Source organism: Chiloscyllium punctatum, chromosome 30 (assembly GCF_047496795.1).
Source record: "Chiloscyllium punctatum isolate Juve2018m chromosome 30, sChiPun1.3, whole genome shotgun sequence".
Classification (NCBI taxonomy): Eukaryota; Metazoa; Chordata; class Chondrichthyes; order Orectolobiformes; family Hemiscylliidae; genus Chiloscyllium; species Chiloscyllium punctatum.
In genome coordinates, this window is record NC_092768.1 from 5,405,758 (window position 1) to 5,426,042 (window position 20,285).

A 20,285-nucleotide genomic window follows, 5' to 3' on the forward strand; every position below is an offset into this window, starting at 1 on the left:
ATGAGAGTAGTAGCCAATAGTGTTTCAACTCACAGCACCAGGGACCCAGGATCGATTCCAGCCTCGGGCGACTGGCTGTGTGGAGTTTGCTCATTCTCCCCGTGTCTGCATGGGTTTCCTCCGGGTGCTCTGGTTTCCTCCCACAGTCCAAACCCAGCATCAACCAGCCTGCATGGCGCAGCAGCCCATTGGAACTGCCTACTGATTTGGCATAAATCTGAGTATTTTCATCACTGGATTATTGTTGCACACTAACTTCCTAAGGACCTGACATCACAACTGGTTGCCTGTCATTTTGTTGGATTTGACTGACAGCCCAAAAGTAATTCTACACTTTGTTTTGTGGGACTGTGAATTGCAATACTCATTGCATTTGAATGAAATGTTTATTTTTATAATGTTTTAGTGAGGTGAAGGAATTTAAATGCTGTAGAACTGCTTGATAATTGATAGCATTTTCTCTGTTAGAAGATGTGCAATGCACACTTAGGACTTTATTTTAGAAAATTTTATTTTTTTCACCTGTCTGAGTACTGCCCATGTTGACAGCTCGGTGAGTTGACATAGTAGTTAAAGGGGCATAAGTTGGCAATAAGCTGGGGGGGGATGGGAGAGGACTTGGGTGACATGGGTTGGAACGGATGATGGGAGAGTTCGAGCTTTGGGGGATAGTGAGGGTTGGAGTGCTATTTTATGTTTTGATTTTCTTTTTAATTAAACTTCAGTCCAGTCTGAGTGTACAGAGGCAGCCTATACCCAGTCTGCAGCTTTACCCAGCAGGCTCTGCTCTTCATCCACTCTTGCCCAGAGTAACAATGAGGGAACCCTGCTACTGTCTAATGAAAAGTCTGACCATCTGGGATAGCTTTTCCCCGGGTCTTGGACAAAGTCCCATCTCTGACCCCGAGGTTTATGTTCGCTCTATTCTCTTAACATGTCTCAGTGACATGAAGTAGAGGTGATGTGTGGGAAAATGTTTTTATGTCATAAATGATTAGGATTTAGAAGGCATTGCTTCACAGGATGTTGAAATAAATTCAGTACTAGCTTTCAAAAGGAATTTGATTTAAAAACTTGAAAGCGAAAATGTTTGTAGGGATATGTTGAAAGAGTAGGCCAAAATGCTGGAGAAACTCAACAGGTCTGGCATCATTTGTGACAAGAGAGAAAAACAGAAGTGACCCTTCTTCAGAGGTTGTGCGTCTAACTGGATGGTTCTTTCAAAGAGTCTTGCTGTCTACATTTTGAGACTCTCGGCTGCAATTTGAATCCAAAATAAAACAGGGGTGCTCAAGTTCCCACTCTGTCCTACAGTAGGACAGTTGTACTAGAAATTGTGTTGGTTCAGTTTAGTTCAATTTTTCACTAAAATACAATTGATTTATAATCACAGTGCAAAATCTTCAATGGGTTAGTTCAATTGTGTAGCATTAAAGAATGTAATAGTTTTACATTTCACTCAAAATATTCCTTCATGTAATAGTAATCTGTTGTGATGTTAAGAATATAGCTAAAAATATCTTCAATCTGTAAAAAAATGAAACGTTTCAGTCAGTGTTCAATTCTCCATCTGTGAGTAACCTAATTTGTGAAAAGCTAAAAATGATAAAACTATGCTACACGTTAAAGTTTATTGATGTAGGAAAGTCACTTGCTCAATAAATTAGAACATTTTTAGTATGTTGAACCTCAAATGTGTTTATTGTGCCTGTGTACCGCATTTTGTTGTCTCATTGTTATAGTTTTAATGACTAACTTTGCTCTTTTCTGTCAATCAGCTGAAAGAAAAGAAATATTTGGTGCTGTTGGTTCATCAGTTTTATTGGATCCTGAAATTGGAGCTGATCTCCACAATAGTGAAATCATCTGGAAGTTCACTGGCAAAAACACAATCTCGGGAATAATTTTGGATTACCTCCCAAGCTACCATAAGGTGAAACCAAACAAACAGTTCAAATATCGTTTAGATTTTAATGGATTTAATGGCTCGCTGACATTAACCGATGTAAAGCCTGATGATCAAGGGAACTACACCATCCATGTAAATGAAACGTTAACAAGAAGAATAGAACTGTTTGTCTTTGGTGAGTACTTCCAATTATTTGTCCATGTTGTAACTGATGCAGCACATGAATAAAAGTTTTCTTAAGAACTCTGTCAGAGAAGTTATGATTTGGAGACACCGGTGTTGGACTGGGGTGTACAAAGGATAAAAATGACACAATACCGAGTTCTCCACGGTCACCTGATGAAGGAGCAGTGCTCCAACAGCTAGTGCTTCCAAATAAACCTGTTGGACTATAACCTGGTGTGCGACTTTTGTAACTCGGTGAAGTTGTGATTGTTGTCTTTATTGAAACGTACCCCTTACCCAAGAGAAAAACAAATGAAATGATAGAAATTGAATGGAGATATTCAGTCAGCCTCCCCTGTAGTGATAGGCTGATGGAGAGATTGATGAAGTCTCCCCTTTATAAACTGAAGCTGACAAAATGGCCCTTCCCCCTCCGTCCCCCTCAAAGTGTGTGCTGCCATTTGTATTTGTTTAATCAGCACAGTATACAAATAGGCTCCCCTTTTTTCCCCTGAGTTCTCGGTGTTGAGGGTCAGTCTGGAAATGTTGGAAGCAGAGCAGAGGAGGATTGAAAGAATGAGATGCCAGTGCTTAGGAGGTTGTTTCTGTTAAATACCAACAGACACTCTGGAACACCAACTTCTTGTTTGAGGGTTTAATGTGCAGTAACGTGAGCAGGGAGAAACAGACCAGGGGCCTGGATGATAAAATTGCTAATGAGGCTGAGGACATTCTCTGAGATAACGTAATACAAGACAAATGTAACCGGTTGAGGGATCGAAGTGTCACATTCCTGCTGGAGATGGATTCCCACGAAAGGGATCCGAACGTCTACATGAACCAATGGAAGGAATACTTCCACAACCTGCTGAACTGGAATTCATACCACCATCAAAACCAATTCCCCCCCCCCCCCCCCACCTCCCCGCTCCCCCAACGAGTTACCGACATGTGCGTGGGGATTTAGAGAGGAGGAGACCAGTCAGCTCCTTATTGGTACCTGCTGTACCATTCCATAAGACCATGACTGATCTGATTGTAACCTCAAATCCACATTCCTGGTAACCGTTCACTTACTTTCTCAACAACAATCGATTTCTACCTTGGCCATAATAAGAATTCAAGAATCAGCTCCCACCACCTTTTCAAGAAGAGAGACTTACCACCTTCTGAGAGTGAACAATAGCTTAATCTCTGATTGAAATGGGTGTCTCCTGATATTTTAAATAGACACTCATGCTATCACAGGGCTCCGCCCTTCCCTGTTAATTTTTCACTGCTTCTGGGATATTACCTCTGTAGTGAATCCTGATAATAAAATACAAATTTGGGTTAATCTGCCATTTTCTTTCTTTATTAATTGTCCAGAATCTTTCTAATGCAATAGACAGGGTCTTTTCCCTGCGGTGGTGGTGGTGGTGGTGGTGGTGGGTGGGGGGTGGGTCCAGAACTGGAGGGCATAGATTTAGGGTGAGAGGGGAAAGATATAACAGAGACCTAAGGGGCAACTTTTAATGCAGAGGGTGGTGCTTGTGTGGAATGGGCTGCCAGCGAAAGTGGTGGAGGCTGGTACAATTGCAGTAAAAGGCACCTGGATGGCCATATGAATAGGAAGAGTTTGGAGGGATATGGGCCGGGTGCTGGCAGGTGGGACTAGATTGGGTTGGGATATCTGGTCGGCATGGACGGGTTGGACTTGAAGGGTGCTGTACATCTCTATGACTCTATGATATTTTTCTTTGTTGAATGTTTATTGAAACTATTACTACAGGTAGAACATCCAAAAACCGCAAGTTCTGAAATCTGAAGTTTTTTTGTGAAGTCTTTTTTTCCTCATTAACAAGGTTGTTTGGCATGCAAACAGTTAACCCAGGTCACCACCCACTCGATGTGTGTCACTCAGATGTGACGTGAGGGGGCGTGGCCAAGCAGCAACAGTCTATTCTTACTTAGAAGTCTGCTCCTCTGGTAAGATTTTTAAAAATGTCACCATTAAACTGTCACTTATTCTGAAAACCGAAAAATTCCGAATTAAAAAAAAACATCTGGTTCCAAGCATTTCGGATAAAGGATAGTCTATCTGTGTCTCTGTTTTTACATTTCTGCTTGACTTTCTCTTGTACTCTGTGCATTGAGCTGTTAGATATCTGCAGTGATAAGTCATATTGAAATGCATGAGATAAATGATGCAGAGCTGCATTGATAAAGCAAAGATATTAGGCTTGGAAAAGAATATGATCATGGCATCTCCTCCTTCTGTTACAGTACTTGTTCATTCACATTTTTGTTGTGAATATATATATATAGAAGGTGTGGACTACAGTGGGAGCTGATTGGGTCGGTTAACACAGCAGACCACTGATGATTGTGCTTAGTTTAGTGATGTGACCAATAACCTGGTCAGAAAAAGCTGCTGAAACTTCCCTGAGTCACAATAGCAGAAGAGCTTTTATTATTTGTTGAGCAAGTGATTAGACTTGGCTTCCTTTTGAGTCTGTCCCATAGAATTTCTTCACAAGAAAACACCAAGAAACTCCGGGCTGTACGTCTGTGAACACAGCGATCTTTTGTGTTTTGAGGAGGGGAAAGGACTGTGAATGATAGAAACTCCTGATCCATCATTTTGTTTCATTAACATTCAATAAAACCAAACAAAAAACAGTTGCAATTTTTTTTCAAATGGATTTTTTTTGAACAAACTTTTCAGGGTCTACAGTGAACAGCTGAGGTTTATTAAAATTCTGAATTCAGGCATTAAAAAAGACTGTATTTTAGAGTTTATTTTTAATATTGCAAAAGTATTTTTTTTTGAAAAACCGAACAGTTTATTTTAAAGTAAGGATTTATGTTTTTGGGATTTGGGGATTCATAGGCGTGGTCAGCTGTGGAGAAGATTTTGTTTCTTTTCAGGAATTTACTGTCAAGGAACGATTTTTTAAAAATTCAGTTAATCAGCTAAGTGACTAGATTAGATTAGATTAGATTAGATTCCCCTACAGTGTGGAAACAGGCCCTTCTGCCCAACAAGTCCGCACCAACCCTCCGAAGAGTAACCCACCCAGACCCATTTCCCTCGAATTAATGCACATTACACTATGGGCAATTTAGCGTGACCAATTCACCTGACCAGCACATCTTTGGACTGTGGGAGGAAACCGGAACACCTGGAGGAAACCCACGCAGACAAGGGGAGAACGTGCAAACTCTACTCAGACAGGAATCGAACCTGAATCACTGGCTCTGTGAGGCAGCAGTGCTAACCACTGTGGTTGATTTTATTTAAGTGATACATGTTTGGTTTTTTTTTCCATTTGAACATTTTTCCTGCAGATAATGAAAGTTTAACTCCTTATAATTAAACTATTGAAAGTCCTTTCTTTATGCTTTAATGTTATTAAGGCCATAATGAGGTACAGGGTGAGATAGCAAGTAGATTTAGAAAAGTTATTCCACAGCAGGATCATTCAGATAGATGGGTGACTGTCGAGAATGGTAAGGAGACAGTTCAAAAGTCTTTGGTTATTTCTCTCTCTCTCTCAAATAGATATTCAGTTTTTGGAACTGGAGAAGGTGATAGTCTCCCTGAGGAAAATGGAAGGGGCAGTCAGTTATTGGACCCTTGGAATGATTGTTATGTTAGGCAGCTTTTCATGAAATCTGAAGGAATAATTATTATTCCTGTCAGGTGTCTAGACAGGAGATTCTGTGTTAGTGAGTGTGAATTTAGGATCGTACGTTGCTTTCCTGATGTTATGATAAATGATTTTTCTCAACATTTCAAGCATATTGTTAAAGGTGAGATTGAGAAGCCAGAAATTATTGTACACATTGGTTGGAATGACATTGTTAGGGAAAAGGTTAAAGCAGGACAGAGTGAATTTAAGAGGTTGAGTAGAAGATTAAATAATAGAACCTTTTACAAGTAGTAATCTCTAGTTTACGCCTACTGAGTCTAGAGAATGCAGAGAAATAAGTTTTAAAACCGTTCACATTACAGAAGAGGAAGCTCAAAAGGTGTTAAAGAAGAAAAAGGTAGATGAATTTCCGGGGCCTGATCTAACGTACCCTAGAACATTGTGGGAAGTAAGGGAGGAAATTGTGAGATCCCTTGCAGAAATATTTGCATCATCTATAACTACTGATGACAGGAAGGTGGCTAATGTTGTACCTTTGTTTAAGAAAAGCTGTGAGGAGAAACCAGGGAATCTATAGACCATTGGGTCTGACTTTGGTTGTGGGTAAATTGATGGAGGTGATTAAAGAAAGATAGGAATTATGGACATTTAGAGAGGCAAAAATTGATTGGGGATAGTCAGCATGGTTTTGTGTGAGGAAAAACATATCTCACCAACTTGATTGAGTTTTTTTTGAGGAAGCTACGGAAAAGATTGGCAGAGCAGTATACGTTGTTTATTTGGATTGTAGTAAAGCCTTCACCAAGGTTCCCCTTGGTAGACTAATTAGTAAAGTAAGGTCACATGGGATTCAGGGTGAGCTTGCCAGTTGGATACATTACTTGGCTTAACGGCAGGAGACAGAGTAATGATGGAGGGTTGCTTTTCGTACTGGAGGCCTGTGACCAGCGGTGTGCCTCAGGGATTGGTTCTGGGTCCTCTTCTGTCTGTCATTTATATAAATGATCTGGATGAGAATATAGTAGGCAGAGTTAGTAAGTTTGCAGACAACACCAACATTGGTGGCATAGTAGAGAGTGAGGGAGATTTTCTCAGATTAAAAAGAGATCTTGATCAAATGGGTCAATGGGCTGAAAAATGGCAGATGGAGTTCAATCTGGATAAATGTGCGGTATGACATGTTGATACAACAACCGAGGGTAAGGCTTATGCAGTTAATGGTAGGATCTTGGGTAGCATTGTAGAACAGAGAGACTTAGGAGTTCAGGTACATAATTCTTTGAAGTTTGTGTTACATATAACAGGATGGTTAAAAAGGCATTTGGTGCACTTGCCTTCGATGCTCAGTCCTTTGAGAATAAGAGTTGGGAAGTCATGCTGAGGTTGTACAGGACACTGGTGAGACCTCTCTGGAATACATATCCAGTTCTGGTCACCCAGTTGTAGGAAGGATATTATCAAGCTGAAGTGGGTTCAGAAGAAATTTACCGGGATGTTGCCAAATGTGGACGGTTTGCGTTCTCAAGAAAGCCTGGTTAGACTGGGATTTTTCTCACTGGAGCATGGGAGGTTGAGAGGCGACCTGATCGGACCTTATATAATAATAACAAGAGTTAATGGTCGATGTCTTTTCCTTGGGATGGGGGATTTTGGCACACTTTTAAGGTGAGGGAAGAGAGATTTAAAAAAAGACATGAGGCAATTTTTTTTTTACACAGGTGGTGGTTTACATATGGAATGAACTTCCCGAGGAAGTGGTGGATGCAGGTTTAAACATTACAATGTTTAAAAGAAATGGGAATAAATACGTGAAGAGGAAAGGTTTGGATGGATATGGGCCAGGAGTAGGCAGGTGGGACTAGTTTAGTTTGGGATTATGTTCGGCATGGACTGGTTGGACCAAAAGGGTCTGTTTCTATGCTGTATGAATCGATGGCTCTATTAGACATGATCCTGAAGGAACACACCATAATGATGAACACACACAATCTGCATGTGCTGAACGTATGACTCCACACTGTGGCTGTGTGAGAGACCCAAATAACATAGAATCCCCACAGTGTGGAAACAGGCCATTCGGCCCAACAAATTCACACCAACCCTCCAAAGAGCATCCTACCCAGACCCATCCCCCCCATTGAAAACACAACTCTAACATGCCGAAAATACCTCTGAGCAGTCTGCCCTGGAGTTTCTGTCAGCAACCTTCCAGACACTCAACCACTTTGACCTGGAAGGACATGGGCAGCAGGCACATGGGAGCACCATCACCTGAAAGTTCTCTGCCTAGTCGCTTACCATCCTGACTTGGAAGTATATTGCCATTCCTTCAGTATTGTTGGATTAAAATCCTGGAACTTCCTGCCTAACATCAGTGCGGTTGACCGAAACTGAGACCAAGAAGACAGGTCACCCCCACCTTCATGAGTGTTGACGTTTCACAGGCTCTGGTGGGTGCAGGTTCGGTGGATTGACTATGCAAAATTTCCCATAGTGCCCAGGGCTTTACAGGCTAGGTGGGCTAACCATGGGAAGTGTGTGTGTGTGTGTGTGTGTGTGTGTGTGTGTGTGTGTGTGTGTGTCCCCAATCCCATCCTCGGTCTGTGTGGAGTTTGCACATTCTCCCCGTGTCTGCATGCGTTGCCTCCGGAGTGCTCTGTTTTTGTTTTTCCCACAGTCCGAAGATGTACGGGTTAGGGTGGATTGGCCATGCTGAATTACCCAGGGATGTGAAGGCTAGGCGCATTAGCAGGGTAACGGATGCGGTAAGAGGGGGTGGGTCCGGGCAGGATGTTCTTTGGAGGGTCCGTGTAAATTTGGTGGGCCGAATGGCCTGTTTCCACACTGTAGGGATTCTATGTTATTCTATGTTACACAGCTGACAGATGGTCAGTAAGCCACAAGTGGGCTGCCCATGAGTTTCTGTCCATTGGCTGCAGTTGTTGGGAAATTCTAGAGTATCTGGCTGGCATTTTCCAGCCCCGTTCCTGCTGCTTGTGAAGCTAAGCCCACGGGTTCAGCACCAGGGCAAGTTTAACTTGAACAACTCCGGGTAATTACACAGCAGCAGTGGGAGCTGGCAATGGGTATGTTCCCCTCAATGTCCGAACAAGTCGTCCTGACACTGCATCCCTGTGCATTCATCAGCTGGTTTACCACCAGGAAACAGTGCTGGTGATTTCTGATAAGCAAACTATACTCCCAGTGCGCAGATAAACTACCAACCCCTCACTCCACACTGTACAGACCCTGCAATAATGATTGTTTCTAATATTTTTCACAGAGCATGTCAAAATGGATGTTTATCGTACTCCTCAGAGCTCGATGTTTTTCCCTGGAGTGTTTGAAAATCTCCAGGAGTTGGTAAAAGTTTTGCAATGGCGAGTGTACCGTGGAAATACAGAGAATGGAACGGAAATGCAAGTGCTGCAGTTTGACACAGGGGCTACGGAGCCTTCCCTTGCACAAGAGTACCACGGTCGCCTTGAATCTTTCCAAGCTAACGGATCATTTGTCCTTCTTAATTTAATCTCATCAGATGACGGTCTTTATACACTTTTCATCAATCAACAAAATGTCCCTGTTCGAAGTATTCAGCTCTGGATGATAGGTACGTTTGCCTCCTGTGTTTGAGTAGCAATAATTTACATAATGACAAAATGCATCTTCTACCCCCCCCCCCACCAGCTGATCAGTCCTGTAGGTTTTTAACTAGCCGTCCCAACTTCTTCTGGAAAGACCCGTCAAAATGCAACAGGCTAACCTGTAGTTCGGTGAGTAGGTGAAAGAATTTATATGGACAGAATAACGGAAGGAGTTGAACATAAAGGGGCAGCAAGGTGGCTCAGGGTCCCAGGTTCGATTGTCAGCCTTGGGTGACTGTCTGTCTATGTGGTGTTTGCACGTTCTCCCTGTGTCTGCGTGGGTTTCCTCCGGGTGCTCCGGTTTCCTCCCACAGTCCAAAGATGTGCAGGTCAGGTGAATTGGCCATGCTAAATTGCCCATAGTGCTAGGTGCATTAGTCTGATGGAAATGGGTCTGGGTGGGTTACTCTTCAGAGGGTCAGTGTGGACTTGTTGGGCCAAAGGGCCTGTTTCCACACTGTAGGGAATCTAATCTAATCTAAAAAATCATAATATAACAGATATTATGGGGTATTACTCAGAGTGCTGTATTGTTGAAGGTGTAATTTTTCTCAAGATTCCACACTAGCTGAGACCCTGATTGCCTTTCCCAACGGTTCAGGCAGAGACTGAAGAACCAATCACACTTTCAAAGGACAGCAGATTCTTTCCTTTGTTCTATGTCAACTCCCTTAAAAACCACATTAACTGATCATTCATCAAACTGCTGTTTGTCACAAGTCTCTGAACAAATTCGTTACCACAATCCACTTGCAATTGCACCTGAAGAATGCCAGTGAAGTGCCTTGTATCTAATGAATTGCTGTGTTAACCGCAGGCTGTAGAGATTAGAACAATGTCAGCCAAGTGGATCTCAAAGTAGAGCGGCAGGAGGCTGGAAGAACACAGCAAGCCAGGCAGCGTCAGGAGGTGGAGGGGTCGACTTAACCAGTGTAACCCTTCTTCAGTGTCAACTTCTGCACCTCCTGATGCTGCCTGGCTTGCTGTGTTCTTCCAGCCTCCTGCCTGTCTACTTTGGATTCCAGCATCTGTAGTTTCCTTTGTCTCTAAGTGGATCTCATAGAACATGAGTTCCCTGTTTGGGGCTGCTAATCTGGTCCAATCGGTGAGGCCTGGCTGATAGATGTAAACAGGAATATCAGAGGCTGTGTTCACTCAGAGCTCACTGGGTCAGTGTCAGGTAAATAAAGGGTGAACGTGGTGACAGGATAAAAGCCTTCGTGGAATTATTTGAGTGACGATGAGAGGGAATAAAACACGCCCTTGCAGCGGGTTGCTTGCACTGGTAATCTTTGAGTTGGGGTAAGCATTTCCAGCATTGTGTTGTTATTTGGGAAGCTTGATTCATTTGATCCCACCGTTGAAGACTGGACCCAGTATGTGAGAAGAACATGTTATCGTTCCTGGGCAAATGACATCGGGCAGACAAAAAAACAACAAGTAATTCTTCTAAAAGCATGTGGACCCGCAGTTTTCTCGGATGTTTGGACCCTAATTTTCCCTGAGACACCAGACAGTAAAACCTTTCAAGAATTGATGGATTTACCTCAGGAGTATTTCAACCCCAACCCTCCTGTAATTCTGAGACGCAATCAAATTTTCTGATGAGGTTAAGATGACCTGACACAGGCATGTGGTTTGGTTTAAGCCAGAGTGAGATGCTGAGAGACCGATTTGTTATGTGGGATTAATGATGTAACCATGCAAAAGCACCTACGAGCTGAAGCCTAACCAGACTTCAAACAGGCACCACAACTGGCTGTGTCATTGGAAAATGTGGCGAGTGGAGATTGAGCTTAAGGGTTTTCTGATGGAAGTGAGAAGCCTCACCAGTCAGACTGAGCTTGGGGAAACATCACTTCAGTGAAGGCAATTGCATAACCTCACTCAGGACATAAACTGAACAAAGGAATTCTTGATCAGCCCACAGCAAAACTCCAAAACGCCCAAATGCTTAAAATTTTCTCAAGGACCTGGGCTGGCAAGCCATTGTAGTTGCTGCCGGTATGTGGACTTGAGACAGTAAATGTGTCCCTTTACGCCTGAATTGAGTAAGAGGACTCATAGGTCAGTATCCAGGAGAGTGCACGCCCCAATAACCCACCTACATCTGGCTTGGAACACTTGCATTGCTTAGCAACATTCAAATCAGAACCAGTTAAAACAAATGTCTGGTTAAATGGTCACCCAGTCCTAATGGAGGTTGATACTGGTGTAGCTGTATCAGTGATTGTGATTAGATTAGATTTCCTGCAGTGTGGAAACAGGCCCTTCAGCCCAACAAGTCCACACCAACCCTCTGAAGAGTAACCCACCCAGACCCATTTCCCTCTGACTAATGCACCTAACGCTATGGGCAATTTAGCATGGCCTATCCACCCTAACCTGGACATCTTTGGACTGTGAGAGGAAACCCACGCAGACATGGGGAGAATGTGCAAACTCCACACAGACAGTTGCCTGAGGCTGGAATTGAACCTGGGACCCTGCTGCTGTGAGGCAGCAGTGCTAACCACTGAGCCACCGTGCGAATTGTGGAACCAGTCTTCACCATGATTTGCTCTGCACTCGACTAGACTGAGAACCCATACTGTGGACCTTCCACAGATTAATGGTATAACTTTGGTGTTGGTTTCTTTATAAGAAGCGACTAGTTCAGTTAACAGTGATTGTAGTAAATGGCTCAGGCCCAAGCTTGACGGGGTGAAATTGGTTGAGAAAGATTCAACTTGCTTGGTTCAACATGCTTCAATCAGAAAATGGCTGCCTGAGTTAAGTTTTAATTAAGTACTCAAGCGTTTTTCAGCGAGGTGCAGGGACTATCAAAATGGCTAAGACAACCTTGCATTGTTGCAAGCAATTCCTGATTTGGCAAGGCCCACTCAGGACCATCTGCCTCATGGACAAAAGCAGAGGCAGAAATCAGGAGGCTGGAAAGTGAAGGAATCATCAAGCCAGCACAGTTTGCAGAATGGGCAGGACCGGTCATACCAATTGTGAAGCCTGGCGGGGGTTGGTTTGCCTTTTGTAGGGATTTCAAACAAAGTGTAAACTGCTTTTCGCAGCTGGATAAATATCTAATCCCTCGCAGCGAGGAGGTTGACGCAAAACTAGAGGGGGGGAGGGGTTGGAGGAGGCATGGTGCTGTCTTTCACAAAGCTAGACATGAGTCTTGTGTACCTGTAATTGTGATGAGGTGAAGTTTCCCAAAGTATGCTGCCGCTCGTACCAGTATACAAGACTGCCATTTGGGGTACCGTCCGCCTGTGCCATTTTCCAGTGCGCCATGGTGAAAGGTCGACCCCTAGGTTGTCATTTTTCTAGATGACTAATAATAGGGAAGACCAATAAAGAACATTTGGAGAACTTTCTCCCAGGTGTATGCCTGAGATGGGGAAGATGTGTTCCAGACATTCCAAGTGACGTACTTGGGTGACAGAAACAACGAGGTCTGATGACACTGGTTGGAAGATATAGTGAAGGTGTTCAAAGGTGCCCCTCATCTGTACTGGAGCTTAGGGATTTCCTTGGGCTGGTGAATTATTGTGGAAAATTTATTTGTAACCTGGCCTCAATTGTGACAACCTCACATTCGCTATTGAATGCAGGTCAAACTTGGAAATTGGGACCTCAATATTCAAAAATATACATCCTATCAAAAGAAAGGCAGAAATGCAATTGAATCAACAGTAAGAAACGACGTAGGGTCAGATGCACAGAATCTGTGTAGGTAGAATTGAGGAATTGCAAAGGTTAAAAAAAGCCATCGTTGGATTTATGTGCAGACCTCCAAACAGTAATCAGGAGCTCAGGCACAAGATTTAAACTATTAAGGGTGGGGGGTTGGGACACAGGGAGATAGTGAGGAAAGCAATCAATCTGAGACTGGTACAGTTGAGAACAGAAGTGAGTCAAACAGTCAGGGCGGGCAGGGACAAAGCAGAGAACAAGGTAGGACTGATAAATTAAGTTGCATTTATTTCAACGCCAGGGGCCTAACAGGGAAGGCAGATGAACTCAGGGCATGGTTAGGAACATGGGACTGGGATATCATAGCAATTACAGAAAGATGGCTCAAGGATGGACAGGACTGGCAGCTTAATGTTCCAGGATACAAATGCTACAGGAAGGATAGAAAGGGAGGCAAGAGAGAAAGGGGAGTGGCATTTTTGATCAGGGATAGCATTACAGCTGTACTGAGGGAAGATATTCCCGGAAATACATCCAGAGAAGTTATTTGGGTGGAACTGAGAAATAAGAAAGGGATGATCACCTTATTGGGATTGTATTATAGACCCCCTAATAGTCAGAGGGAAATTGAGAAACGAATTTGGAAGGAGATCTCTGCTATCTGTAAGAGTAGTAGGGTGGTTATGGTAGGGGATTTTAACTTTCCAAATATAAACTGGGACTGCCATAATGTGTGTGCAAGGCAATTTTCTGATCCATTATGTGGATGTACCTACTAGAGAAGGTGCAAAACCTGACCTACACTTGGGAAATAAGGCAGGGCAGGTGACTGAGGTGTCAGTGGGGGAGCACTTTGGGGCCAGCGACCATAATTCTATTAGATTTAAAATAGTGATGGAAAATGATAGACCAGATCTAAAAGTTGAAGTCCTAAATTGGAAGAAGGCTAATTTTGATGATATTAGGCAAGAACTTTCAAAAGCTGATTGGGGGCAGATATTCACAGATAAAGAGACAGCTGGAAAATGGGAAGCCTTCAGAAATGAGATAATGAGAGTCCAGAGACAGTGTATTCCTATCAGGGTGAAAGGGAAGGCTGGTAGGTATAGGGAATGTTGGATGACTAAAGAAATTGAGGGTTTGGTTCAGAAAAAGAAGGAAGCGTATGTCAGATATAGACAGGATAGATCTAGTGAATCCTTTGAAGAGTATAAAGGAAATGGGAGTATACTTAAGAGGGAAATCAGGAGGGGAGAAAGGGGACATGAGACAGCTTTGGCAAATACAATCAAAGAGAATCCAAAGGATTTTTACAAATATATTAAGGACAAAAGGGTAACTAGGGAGAGAATAGGGCCCCTCAAAGATCAACAAGGCGGCCTTTGTGTGGAGCCACAGAAAATGGGGGAGATATTAAATGAATATTTTGCATCAGTATTTACTGTGGAAAAGAATATGGAAGATATCCATGCTGCATATCTCTATGACTCTCAAGATACAAGTATGAATCATGCAAAGATTCTCCCTGCAATCAAGGTCGGAATCGTTTGCAAAACATGGGCTCCTGGAAGTGGTGGTCACAGATATAAGGCCAATGTTTACCAGCTGGATCTACAAATGCTTCCTGAAGTTGAAGGGCATTTGTCTTATAAAGACAGCTCCATACCATTCACAGTCCGATGGTCTGGCGGAAAAAAACAGTCCAAATTTTGAAGGCAGGCGCAAAGAAACCGCCGACAACGTCACTCGATACCAAACTGTCTTGGTTCATGTTTGATTATAGGACCACCCCACACACAACGACAGGGCCAGCTGCAGCAGATTTGCTCACAGGAAGAAGAATCCGCACCAGGTTCATCCTGATCTCCCTGGGCTGGAGGATGGGGGAGGTGAGACACCATCAGGAATGTCAACGCCATACACAAGACTCCTCTCAGCAAGCAAGGCAGTTTACTTCTGAGGACAAAATTTGCTGTCCAAACCACCAGAATGGCCCTGCGTGCGTAAGAGGCGTGGTCGACGCGAGGTCAGGTCCCGTGATGTACAAAGTTCAGGTAGGAGAGGCAGTGCTGAATAAGCACGTGGACCACGTGAAAGTTGTAACCTAGCAAATGGGACAGGAGCAAAACGTAATGGACATGGCAGATGACGCAGCATCGATGCCATTAACACCTGAAGATGATGGTGAATTTCGTTCAAGACGGTCCGAGTGCAAGAGGTGGGCTATGGTCCAGTACACGCTGCTAATGTCTGAGGCAGAGTTGGAGTAACTGGACCACTGTGATAATGATTGTAATAAGATCAGCCAAATGGATCCCATAGAATGAGGCCCTGATTGGATCAAGTTAACAGCCCCTATTAGGGAGCCCTGGCTGACAGATATAAATAGGAGTGTCAGAGGTTCTGCTCACACTGAGAGATGGCTCTGAATTTGTTAGGTCAATGTCTTGTGTTATGCACATGGAAACAAAGGGTGACATGGTGACCAGATACTAACCTTCGTGGAGTTATTCGTGGACGTGGAACAGTCCATCTTCCACAGCTACACTGGCATCATCTCCTTTCTCCACCCCCACGTTTTCCTCCGTTACATCGATGACAGTGTTGGCACTACCTCGTGTTCCCATGAGGGGGTTAAACAGTTCATCAACTTCACTAACACCTTTTCATCTCGACCTCAAATTCACCTGGACCACCTCGGACACCTCCCTCCCCTTTCTGGACCTCTCCATCTCTGGTAACCGACTAACCATAGACATCTACGACTAATCCACCGACTCCCACAGCTATCCGGACGACAAATCCTCCCACCCCACCTCCTGTGAAAACGCCATCCCTTATTCCCAATTCCTCTGCCTCTGCTGCATCTATTCCCAGGAGGACCAATTCCACCTCAGATAGTCCCAGATTGCAATTTTCTCCCTCAAATGGTCGACGATGCCCTTACAGCGCACCTCCTCCACATCCTGCACCTCCCACTTGAATCCCACCCCTCCCAATACAACAAGGATAGAATCCCCTGGTCCTCACCTTCCACCCCACTGACCTCTGCAGACATTGCATCATCCTCCGCCACTTCCGCCACCTACAAACAAACCTCACCACTAGGGAAATATTTCCCTCCCCATCCCTATCAGCATTCCGAGAGACCATTCCCTTTGTGACTCCCTCATCAGATCAATGCCTCCCACCAGCCCCCACCCCATACCCGGCACCTTCCCTTGCCACCGCAGGAAGTGTGAAACCTGAGCCCACACCTCCCTCCTCACCTCCGTCCAAGGCCCCAAAAATTCCTTCCAGATCCGACAGGAATTTACCTGTACTTTCACACACTTCACCTACTGTATCCATTGCACCCAATGTGATCTCCTCTACATCGGGGAAACTGGACACCAACTTGCGGATCGTTTTAGAGAACATCTCTTGTACACCCGCACCAACCAGCCCCACCGCCCCGTGGCTGAACACTTCATCTCCCCCTCTCGCTCCATGCAGGTCCTGGGCCGCCTCCACTGGCAAACACTAACCACCCGACGCCTGGAGGAAGAACACCTCATCTTCCACCTTGGGACCCTGCAACCTCACGGAATTAATGTGGATTTCAGTAAGTTCCCCCCCCCCCCCCCGCCACACACACACACACACACACACACACACACACACACACACACACACACACACACACTATCCCAGTCCCAAGCCTCCAGTTCTGCACCGCCCTCTTGACCTGTCCATCGCTTTTCCCATTTACCCGCTCAACCTTCCTCTCCATTCTGTCACCTTCTCTCCCACCTTCATCCACCTATCGCATTCCCAGCTACCTTCCCCCTCCCATGTATCTCTCAGCCCTCTGGCTCACAAGCCTTATTCCTGATTAAGGGCTCATGCCCCAAATGTCGATTCTCCTGCTCCTCGGATGCTGCCTGACCGGCTGTGCTTTTCCAGCGTCACACTCCGACTCTGATCTCCAGCATCTGCAGTCCTTACTTTCTCCTGGAGTTACTTCATGGGCCATTTATTCTACACACATCTTCCTACAGTGTTTTACAATGAGATTTTGTTGCAAAGAAAGATTTTAATATCACAATTCTTAATTAGTACTTTTCCCTTTCAGATGACCTACCAAAACCTTTAATACTCAGCAGCTCCAGTGTCGTTGGTTCTACCATCATGCTGCTCTGTCGTGTCTCTGGACAGTCTCATGAGTATCAATGGCAGAAGGATGGAGGGAACATCTCTGAACATCACCAGCTAATAGATGGGGGCAAAAGTCTCATCATCCCCAGAGCTACAAAAGAATACTGTGGGACGTATACCTGCACCGTAATCAACCCCATCAGCTCTAACCAGGCTGAATACACATTAATTATTTATGGTAAGCTGGATTTCTGGAACTACACTTCGAACGAAACATCTTGTGTTCCTAGTGAACCTTCGGAATCGGTCAGTGCAAATCAGCACTGCGGATGAGAATGTTTGAGCAAATATTCAAACATTAATAAATATCGAAGCAAATGATCAATGGTTTTGGTAACAGTGAGGAAATGAAGATTATTTTCTCTGGCTGAGGGGTTAATGTGAATTATAATTCATCACACCGTGTGGAGAGTCAGGTTTGGAGGAATTCCGTTACTCCAGATATTGTGAATGTTTTGTTAAGTGTAACATATTACAGAGAAATGAATATCGTAGTGAGGATGATGTAACTGCTGATACAGCTCTGACATCACCGCAAACATTGAAATATGGAATGGAGACACGAACAGAAACCCTCAGTTTGAGAGTTCAGGTATACGTTTTACCAATATCGTTTGTGGGATTTGAGTATCGCTGACTGGGCCAGTGTTGATTACCTGTTCTTGATTGCCCTCAATAAGGTGGTGGTGGTGAGCTGCCTTATTGAACCATTGCAGTCCTTAATCTGTGGGGCCACCCAAAATGTTATTATGAAGGGGATTCTGGGACTTTAGCCCCGTGACGGGGAAGGGTTAGTTCCAAATGGGGATAATGAATGTCTTGTAGATAGGGGTGTTCCAGTCCATCTGCAATTGTCTCTCTAGATATTCGAGGTTGTGTGTTTGGAAAGTTCTGTCAGAGGAGCCTTGGTGAATTTGCTGTTACTGAGTGTTGGTGGTAGAGGGAGTGGATGCTTCAGCATATGTGGTGCCAAGCCAGCGGGCTGCTTTGTCCTGAACAATGTCAAATTTCTCAAGTGTTGTTGGAACTGTACTCACCCAGACAACAGAGGTATATTCCATCACATTGTAAATGGTGGGAAGGCTTTGGGGAGTCCGGAATTGAGTTACCCTGTGCAGGATTCTGAGGCTCTTCCTCCCTTCTGAAATAATGGAGTTACATTGGTGACATTGAGTCAATATAAACCTTTCAAGAATCTATAGAAGCAGTTATAGAAATGTACAACATGGAAACAGACCCTTCAGTCCAACCTGTCCATGTTGACCAGATATCCCAACCCAATCTAGTCCCACCTGCCAGCACCCAGCCCATATCCCTCCAAACCCTTCCTATTCATATACCCATCCAGATGCCTTTTCAATGTTGCAATTGTACCATCCTCCACCACATCCTCTGGCAGCTCATTCCATCCTCTGCATGAAAAAGTTGCCCTTTAGGTTTCTCTTATATCTTTCCCCTTTCAGCCTAAAACTATGCCCTCTAGATCTGGACTCCCCCACCCCAAGGAAAAGACTTTGTCTATTTATCCTATCCACGCCCCTAATGATTTTATAAACCTCTATAAGCCTCCAATGCTCCAGGGGAAACAGCCCCAGCCTATTCAGTCTCTCCCTGTAGCTCAAATCCTCCAACCCTGGCAACATCCTTGTAAATTTTTTCCGAACCCTTTCAAGTTTCACAACATCTTTCCTATAGGAAAGAGACCAGAATTGCACGCAATATTCCAACAGTGGCCTAACCAATGTCCTGTACAGCCGCAACATGACCTCCCAACTCCTGTACTCAACACTCTTATTGAAGATAATCATTAAAGCATCTCTACCTCTATTTCTACTTCCTTCAATTCATCCGGTTCAGGAGATTTATCAACCTCAATTTACCTACTTCCTTGAGTACTCCCTCTTTACTAATATTATTGTTTTAGATCTTGTCCTTTGGTCACCTTGTATTTCTGGGGGAATCTTCTGTACTTTCTTCCATGCTGATAGACACAACACAACTGTTTAGTTTCTCTGCTATTTCCCTGTTCTCCACCACAAATTCTAGCGCCCTTTCATGACCTTGCGTCTATCTTTCGTAATGTTTTATCTTTCAGCCTTTGGTAGTGCCAGTGTAAGGGAGACTGCATTGCGAGCTGTGAATGCGTTTTGTGTATTCGCTATTCTGTCTGCAGGACTGACCCCAACCTTCGGTGTTGCAGTTCAAGAAGGCAGCACACCACCACTTTTTCAAGGGCAGCGAGGGACACGCAATAAACACTGGCTCAGCCAGCGATGCGCGCGCCTCAGAAATGAAAAAAAAGCAGGGAAAGTGGAGAACCTCAGACCTGTTCGCTTGATATCTCTTATTAAGGACTTCTGAACTTGAACGTTCAGAAGAGAGTGACAGAATTGGACCGAGTGATCACAAAATTACTGAAGGCAAATCACATTTGACAAACTAGTTGGCGATTTATAAGGATGTCTCTTGTAGTGCAAACAAAGGAGAAACAGTAGATGTCGTGTATTAGGATTTTCAGACGTTTTTGATCAGGTTCCACACAGGAGGTTAGATTGTAAAATTGGAATACAAAGGATGAGGAGAGGATATCCGTATGTATTGAGAATTGGTTGATAGATAGAAAGCAGAAATACTCAGGATGGCAGAGTGTTACCATTAGACTAGTTCAGGAGTTCAGTATTCACAGTCTATATAAATGATGTGGGACCAATTGAAATATTTCCAGATTTGCTGATGACACCAAACTAGGTGAGGCAGATACATAGAGACTTCAAGAGGGCTTGGACAAGTGAAGTGAGTGGGATAGAAGTATTCCCATCCTCAGGTAAACTGGGATAATTATCCAACTTTAACCCCTGCTGAGATCGGCTAACTGAGGACAGAATCCGGATTTATGATCAAATAGACTGACAGCATCCACTGCACGGGAGAAAGTGAGGACTGCAAATGCTGGAGATATCAGAGTCGAGAGTGTGGTGCTGGAAAAACACAGCAGGTCAGGCAGCATCCGAGGAGCAGGAGATTCGACGTTGAAACATCGATTCT

The 20,285-nt window shown here is 44.1% G+C and overlaps 1 protein-coding gene across 2 annotated transcripts in view; it reads left to right on the forward strand.

The window, feature by feature from the left end:
* The window catches only part of LOC140455144 (uncharacterized), a 68,155-nt gene that overhangs the window by 20,542 nt on the left and 27,328 nt on the right, over window positions 1-20,285 (forward strand). For both annotated transcript variants that reach the window (XM_072549823.1, XM_072549822.1), the window contains 3 exons: window positions 1,779-2,084; window positions 8,993-9,319; window positions 17,158-17,418. In XM_072549823.1, coding sequence (XP_072405924.1) covers window positions 1,779-2,084; window positions 8,993-9,319; window positions 17,158-17,418 — 894 coding nt within the window. The remainder of the gene's footprint in view (window positions 1-1,778; window positions 2,085-8,992; window positions 9,320-17,157; window positions 17,419-20,285) is intronic.